The sequence below is a fragment of the Salvelinus sp. IW2-2015 genome, unplaced genomic scaffold (genome assembly GCF_002910315.2).
Source record: "Salvelinus sp. IW2-2015 unplaced genomic scaffold, ASM291031v2 Un_scaffold1644, whole genome shotgun sequence".
Classification (NCBI taxonomy): Eukaryota; Metazoa; Chordata; class Actinopteri; order Salmoniformes; family Salmonidae; genus Salvelinus; species Salvelinus sp. IW2-2015.
The window spans coordinates 79,328-87,718 of NW_019943057.1; the positions used below are offsets into that span (position 1 = coordinate 79,328).

General features: G+C 44.1%; 1 protein-coding gene across 1 annotated transcript in view; it reads right to left on the reverse strand.

Annotated features, from left to right (window-relative positions):
• Positions 1–369: 369 nt before the first annotated feature.
• LOC112071568 (ATP-dependent DNA/RNA helicase DHX36-like) overlaps positions 370–8,391 on the reverse strand; it is a 19,119-nt gene continuing 11,097 nt past the window's right edge. Inside the window, exons 7-8 of the mRNA XM_070439438.1 lie at positions 764–890; positions 370–471 (exon numbers count right to left, since the gene is read on the reverse strand). Coding sequence (XP_070295539.1) covers positions 370–471; positions 764–890 — 229 coding nt within the window. The remainder of the gene's footprint in view (positions 472–763; positions 891–8,391) is intronic.

The following is an 8,391-nucleotide window of genomic DNA, read 5'->3' on the forward strand; positions in this document are numbered from 1 at the left end:
GGTTAAACTTGAGATACAGGCTATCAAAGCACACTTTTAAATACAACAAACAAACGGAGTGAAGAAGCTTTCGGAACTGAGGTTGAAACATCCCTCATTCGCACCACCATGACAACGCCACTTTTGAGCAGCTGATGCTGGCTATTATATGGGCATTAAAGGGGAAAGTCCTATTGGAAAGAGAAGCATTGAGACGGTTCAGACAAACCCCCTCTCCTGGAAAAAGCCAACCATTGCCTGGAAGGCACATCTTGTCTGGGAAACCGAGAAAGTCTTTATCGCCTTCCTCTACAAAAATATTCATGACTTTGTGGCGCTCACGCTCCTCAGTTGAGGGGTAACAGGCCTTAAGGCGTGAGACTTCTGGGTCTAGGAATCAGAGAAAGTCTTCTCATCACTTTCCTCTTCAAAGATATCCAGGACCTTGTGGCGTTCAATCTCCTCCATTTCCTCAGCCAAGGGGTAACAGGCCTTAAGGCGTGAGACATGGACAACACGCACATCTTCACCTGTGTCCTCTTTCACCACTCGGTAGTTCAAAGGGCCCATCTGCTCCACAATCCTATATGGTCCTTGCCATTTAGGAGAGAGCTTGGCCAAGAAGAATTGTTCAGCTTTTGAGTAAGGATGAGAGCGAAGCCACACCCGATCACTAACCTGGAACTGCATGTCTCGTCTCTTTTTATCATAATTCCCTTCTGCTTGAGTCGGGCCTGGATCAAGTTCTTTGAGACAAGAGCTCTCAAGTCGTGGAGTTGACTACCTGGTCATAGCATGCAGAGTCTGGAGTAACTGCTGGGGCTGTAACCTGCTGGGGCGTAGCACCATATCCAAGGGTCCTCAGAGGGGGACGACTCAGGTTCAGCTCTGCAGGGTGACTCCAGTGGACTCTTGCACAGCAGAATTCAGGGCAAATCGAAACTCGTGGTGCTTGTCCCAGTGTTTGTGCTGGGTCCCTACATATGAAGCAACCATTGTCTTCAAGGTTTGATTAACTCTCTCAGTGAGGTTGGTCTGTGGGTGATAGGCCGTGGTCAACTTCTTTCGCAGGTCTCCTCAAAGAGATCAGAAACAAATTTGGCGCTTCGGTCAGACAGGATGTAATCAGGCACTCCCCAGCGAGTCAGGATCTTTTCTTGATAAAGTTATACGCCTTTGCGGTGGCCTGACAAAGGGCAAAGAGCTCCACCCACTTGGAATAGTAATCAACAAAACAAGCATGTACACATTCTGATTGGAGCTTCTAGAAATGGACCCATCAAATCCACTCCTAACATTTCCCAAGGTCGGGTAACCCCGTTTGCTGCAACTTGCCAGCAGGCTTTCTACCTTCTGGTTTGTACATTTGACAAACCTGACTGTTTCAGATGTGTGACTTCACATCCATGCTCAGATGTGGCCAGTACAGTAATGCTTGCAACCGCTTGTAGGTTTTGAACCTGCTCAAATGACCAGCTACGGGTCTTCATGGAAATGTTGCAGCAGTTGAAGGCGTAAAGGTTCAGGTTTTGACATTTGGTAGTGTTCTGTGAGGTAGTTGTACAACTCAGTATACTTTGTATTCATGATGGTCAGCTTTGTGGTAGGATTGACCATCTTTTCTAGATGTACTTCTGGATCATCCGTGTGGGCTTTCCAAATGGCCTCATCAGAGATGGGAAAGTCAGTTGGGTGAGTCTCGACTGCTAGACAGAACAGTAGCACATGTAAAGAAGGGCCACCATTACCACCAGCAGGAGCTCTGGATAAGATCTGGAACAGTGTTGTATTTTCCTTTCCTGTATTCTACTTCAAACCCATCTGATGAGCGTGGTGCTTGGTTTGTTGGTCTTGAACACCCACACAAAGGGAGGATGGTCAGTGACCACAGTGAAGTGTCTTCCCTCCAGGTAGTACCTCCACTTTTCTAAATCCCAGACAACTGCAAGGCACTCTTGCTCGGTTGTGGAGTAGTTCTGTTCTGCTCCATTCAATGTCCGACTGGCGAACGCTAGCACTTCTTCAATGCCAAGTCCAGTCTGTTGGACTAGGACAGCACCAAGTCAACATCACTTGCATCAGTATAACAACAAAAGGGAAGTCAAAGTTAGGATGACCCAAAATGGGAGGTGTTGACATGGTGTCGTTTCAGGTTTTCAAAGGATGTCTGGCACCCAGCCGTCATCGGAATTTCACTCCTTTTCGCTTCAATGCGTTGAGTGGTTCTGCCACCTGGGAGAAGTTTAACCCTAACCCGATGGTACCATCCAGCCATCCCAAGGAACCGTTGAAGGGCTTTGAGGGTGGTTGGCACAGGGAAGTTGGAGACTTTTATTTTTCTCACCAACTTTAAACATCAACTATCTGAGCAGCTAACCGATCGCTGCAGCTGTACAATGTCCATCTGTAAATAGCCACCCAATCTACCTACCTCATCCATACTGTTTTTATTTATTAACTTTTCTGCTCTTTTGCACACCAGTATCTCTACTTGCACATCATCATCTGCTCATTTTTCACTCCAGTGTTAATCTGCTAAATTGTAAATATTCGCTCCTATGGCCTATTTATTGCCTACTTCCTCATGCATTTTGCAACACGTTAATAGACTTTATTTTTCTTACTGTGTCATTGACTTGTTTATTGTGTTATTGGCTTGTTTATTGTTTCTCCCATTTGTAACTCTGGTTGTTGTCTGTGTCACACTGCTTTGCTTTATCTTGGCCAGGTCGCAGTTGCAAATGAGAACTTGTTCTCAACTAGCCTACCTGGTTAAATAAAGGTGAAATAAAGGTTTTAAAAAAATGTTTAAGTCTTCTACAGCCTTGGTCTTTTCAGGATCCACATAATGCCGTCAAAGACACAATATGGCCAAGGAACTTCAGGGAGTTTGGCAGAAGTTGCTCTTCCTCATGTTGAATGTCAGACCAGCTTCTCTTAGCTTGTCCAACACTGCTTGAAGATCTTGAAAGTGTTGTTCCCTGGTCTGGGAGTAGATAATTATATTGTCCAGGTAGACGAAACAGATCTTCCCTTTGAGCTCAGCTAACGCAATCTCCATGAGTCTTTGGAAAGTGGCAGGTGCATTCTTTAATCCAAAAGGCATCACTTTAAAAGGAAACAGGCCCTCAGCACAAAAGCAGTCTTGTCCTTGCTCCTGGTCCATCTCAACCTGCCAATAGCCACTATTGAAGTCAAGGGTAGTGAACACAACAGCACCAGACAATGACTCCAGGATCTCTGTGGATGGTGGAAGAGGATAGGCATCAGTCTGGGAGACATTGTTGGTCTTCCTATAGTCCACACAAAATCTAAGACCACCAGTCTTTTTTGGGGATGAGGACAATAGGAGCAGTCCAGGGAGAGGAGGAACGTTCAATTATATCAACATATCATTAATGAGTCCCTTTTGGATGATTAGCTTCGCTGGGGACAAACAATATGGCTTCTGCTTGATCGGCACTTCCTGTGTAAGGAATATTTTGTGCTTCAGGAGCCCGGTGCTTCCAGCTTTGAAGTACATACATCAGAGTTATTCTACAGCTGTTCCAACAGCCTTACTCCTCTGGCTGTTCCAGCTGAGCTCTTCTCACAGCCTGTATGGACAGGGGTAACCCAGTTGGTTGGTATATAACTAAAGGGAGGGGATGTCGGGGGGGGGGGGGGGCGTAGGCAGTGACTCTTGGGGTTTAGCTTTGGTCAAAGCACCCAGAGTAGGATGGTCGTTCCTGCGAAGGGAGTTGGTGTGTTGGCCTGTTGTGATTTGTGGTTTCTGGAAGGGTTTACTTGATACTGATTTGGACATGTAGCTGAAGAATGTCCCTTTTGGCTCCATCTCCAACAGAACATGGGAGGGGTCTTGGCTGGAGACTCTGGCTGTTGGGGTTTATTGTTAAATGATTTGGGTCCCCCCTGGTGGGAAGGCGATTATTAGCGCTATAATAGACCATGTGTCAGGGATTCTCACAGATGCGTCTTAGAGGCTCTATGCTCACTAGAGGAATAGTGCACCTATGCCAGAACAGGAGAACACGACGTCATGATGGTACTCTTTCTCTGAGTTGACTGCCTAGTAGAGGGTTGGATGTTCTTCAGAGGCAGTCAATCGTAAGTGACTAACGTTACTCTGTCTTTAGAGGATTAAGAGATGATAGTTCCACAGCCAGGTGCTCACAGTCAGGAGTGGTAACAGTATCACACAGTCTCATAAGAGCAAGAGGAAGAATCTCATGGTTTACTACTTACTGATGGGTCTCTTTGCAGCCACGTATATTTGCCAATTGAATCGGCGTCTGAGTACTCCAAGCACTCCACCTGTGTAGTCCTCAGACAGAATGCAATGTGAAAACGGTTAGGAGAGATCTCGTAATGATCATGATAGAGTGACAGGCACGTACAGATATGTGTGTGATCGCTCGTAGAGCGAGATTGTATGTAAAGGATCGATCTTGTTGATTCGCGATAAATATCAAAGGCATGTCACGTCTCTGAAGTATATTAGCACTAGACTAAACCAGACCAATGGGGAGGAAGGTTTGGGTGTGCACGAGCGGAGGCATAGGAGCTCAGGTACACTATCCAACAGGTATGATGTCAATAAGTGAGTAACTAGTTAGAAGCTTCACACTGTGGCCTGGTCCAGAGACGTGTCCCAGCACTGAGCAGTCTATTATTACGAGTAGGATTGCCCTAGCAAGCTCTGAGCCGAGCTCAAAAGTCGACGCTTCAGCATCGTGGTTATCTCATAAGTGCACATTAGTATGATTAGAATGTACTTCCATGTCAGGTCGAGTGTTCTGAGGGTTCCAGAAATGTGGGATAGATATCAGGGCCTGAGGGTCCGATGACCAATATGGACGAGGAGTGTTGATCGAACTATGGTCTGTAGGATGAAGTCTCAAGATGCAGTAGACTTGAAGATAAGATTGTAACATTACAGCATATGATTAGTTTTATAACAACTATATTAACAAGCAAGCACGCAATAGTCCACGCTTACAGAACAAGAGATTTGACTGTTTGGGATTATTATGCGAGAGACTGAGTGAGAAAGAGGTCCCAATTTACACGTGATAACCACACATTATTCTAATGTGTGTAGATGTGCAAGGTGCTTAGTGTTCCAACATATGTAGAGATGTGTGAAGATGTTGTTCCGTTAGGCGTGTGCAGGGGTATTGTGTGTGCAGCGCGCGAGTGAGAAGCACTGGAGACGGTACAGCCGACAAAACAGGTGGACAGAGGTAGGATCGGCGTTGAATAGAGTCGAGTCAGGAGAGAGATTAATTATTTGACGTAGTGATGGTAATGTATGCTAGTAGCTTGCTATGGCTATGTAACTCTGAGAATGCTGTCAGCTGGTAATGCGTATTGTTAACTGCTGTGTAACACGTAGCGGATAGCCTAGGAATGCGTTGCGGGACACACGCCGGTGTAGTATTCTATGGGGTCTACGGATGTGACGGTACTGGTATGTGTAGTGGTCGCTGTGAAGTCTTGCTTACTGCTCTTGGCTTATGTTGGCAGTAGTCTTTGGTGGTTATGCCGTGATGTATGTTGTATCTGTATCTAGTCTGTACGCACCTGAGTACTGCACGGCTGTATGTGGTTCAGTGCTTATGTAAGCTAACTGTAGCTGTTTATGTACTGTGAATATGGTGAATGTGTTCTGGTTACTAGGTACGCATGTAGTTAATTGTATACTACGCTCACCACACTGGAGCTAGCGCTGTTATCGATTTCTTCACAATTGCTTGAGTTATTTTTGATGGCTCTTTGTTTTAATCGTGGTTCTCTTACACACATGCACACACACACACCGCCGATATATCCAGATTATCGGTATGGCAAGTATTAAGAGAGAGATAGAGTATAGTGTGGTCGTAGTAAGATCACCCTACACTGATCGTCTTCAGCAGCGATGAAGTGGATATGGGTGTGCGTGGGGAGGGGCAATTTAGTGTGTGTTGTTGTGTGTGTGTGTGTGTGGCTGTCGGGAGAGCGACGTTCATCGGTTGTGTGATGTGTAGTGAATAGAGAAAGGTCTAAGTGAATGATAGAAGTACCTTGGAGTGTAGTATTGAATGGTTGTAAGTGTGATAGTGGTAATCTTGTGGATTTACGCGTTCTTATAGGATCAGACTATTAGCTTATGATGGTCACTGACGCTATCCATCCCGTCCATAGCAACAGACAGTTTTTGACTATTACGAAGTTTTATGACTATTGATATTTGGCCAAAGTTTGAATCTTTAATACTGTTTTTAAACAATATCTGTGCACTGCCTCTAGGCTTGATCGTAGGTCTATTTTCCAGCTGTCTGCTACGTGTTATGATGAGTTATTGATGCATCTGTCTGGCTGGAATGGGTTTAGGGCTTATGGTCTGCCATCCATCGTGAGCTGGGGGGGGTGGCCTTCTCAGGTATAGATCAATGGGAAGTTGACAAAGAGTACTTTTCAGATCTGAGTGAATTTCACTTCCTCTGCAGAATCTGGGGTGTCYTCTTGTCATTGCCAGTGTCTGTCTGTACTAGTGCTGAGCGATTAGTGCTTTCGCTTCAGTTTTGGTTTTGGTTTTATTTTATTTTTATAACCACGGTTTTCGGTTTTGGTTATAATTTTTTTTTCAAACATTAAATGCTTACCGTGTTGCGTCGTGCATAAGGACAGCCCTTAGCCGTGGTATATTGGTTATATACGCAACAGCCCCTTGGGCCGTATTGCTTTATTTAACATTCATTTATTCACTTTAATTAAATATTTCAGTGTTGTGTATATTACATTCGTTTTATTTGATGACTTTATTATTTCATTCCAAGTCATCATCTCATCTCTATAGAGCTGCTGTCTGTGCTGTCTGACAAAACCACTATTTTTGTTGTTCTTCAATGTAAATAAGACATACTTTTATGACTTCTGAATACCAACTATCAGTCACTTAGATCATGTATTTTCAGGTAGAAATACCTCGTGAAGAAACAGCTGCTCTCCATATCCTCTCATGATCGCGCGCTCTTCCCTCTTCAATAGTAGCAGGTTTAAAATAAACACAGACTGGACAAGTAGATGCGCAACGGATTATGGTCATTGTAGTTAATTACAATGTGTTATGTGCTAAACTATGTAGAATATTGGCCTGTTGGAAACTACAACTCCCTACTGAATCGCACAGTTCAGGCTGGATCTAATTTATATCTGGAGAAACTGTGCAATGGGTGTATTGAGCTTACACCGATAAAACAGAACGAAATGCAATAATTTATCCAAAATGTTGGTTAGGGTTATCAGCACTTGTCCTATTTGCTAATGGGTGTTATATGTGAGTCCTAATAGATATTATTGAGATATACACACACACACACACCACACACACACACACACACACACACACACAGTTGAAGTCGGAAGTTTACATACACCTTAGCCAAATACATTTAAACTCAGTTTTTCACAATTCCTGACATTTAATCCTAATAAGAATCCCTGTCGTAGGTCAGCTAGGATCACCACTTCATTTGAAGAATGTGAAATGTCAGAATAATAGTAGAGAGAATGATTTATTTCAGCTTTAATTTATTTCATCACATTCCCAGTGGGTCAGAAGTTTACATACACTCAATTAGTATTTGGTAGCATTGCCTTTAAATTGTTTAACTTCGGTCAAACGTTTCGGGTAGCCTTCCACAAGCTTCCCACAATAAGTTGGGTGAATTTTGACCCATTCCCTCCTGACAGAGCTGGTGTAACTGAGCCAGGTTTGTAGGCCTCTTTGCTTGCACACGCTTTTTCAGTAGGATTGAGGTCAGGGCTTTGTGATGGCCACTCCAATATCTTTACTTTGTTGTCCTTAAGCCATTTAGCCACAACTTTGGAAGTATGCTTGGGGCATTGACCAAGCTTTAACTTCCTGACTGATGTCTTGAGATGTTGCTTCAATATATCCAAATTTTCCTTTCCTCATGATGCAATCTATTTGTGAAGTGCACCAGTCCCTCCTGCAGCAAAGCACCCCCACAACATGACTGCTGCCACCTGTCCTTCACGGTTGGGATGGTGTTCTTTGGCTTGCAAGCTCCTCCCTTTTTCCTCCAAACATAATGATGGTCATTATGGCCAAAGAGTTCATCAGACCAGAGGACATTTCTCCAAAAAGTATGATCTTTGCCCATGTGCAGTTGCAAACTGTAGTCTGTCATTTTTATGGTGGTTTTGGAGCAGTGGCTTCTTCCTTGCTGAGTGGCCTTTCAGGTTATGTCGTTATAGGACTCGTTTTACTGTGGATATAGATATTTTTGTACCTGTTTCTCTAGCATCTTCACAATGTCCTTTGCTGTTGTTCTGGATTGATTTGCACTTTTCGCACCAAAGTACATTCATCTCTAGGAGACAGATCGCGTCTCCTTCCTGAGC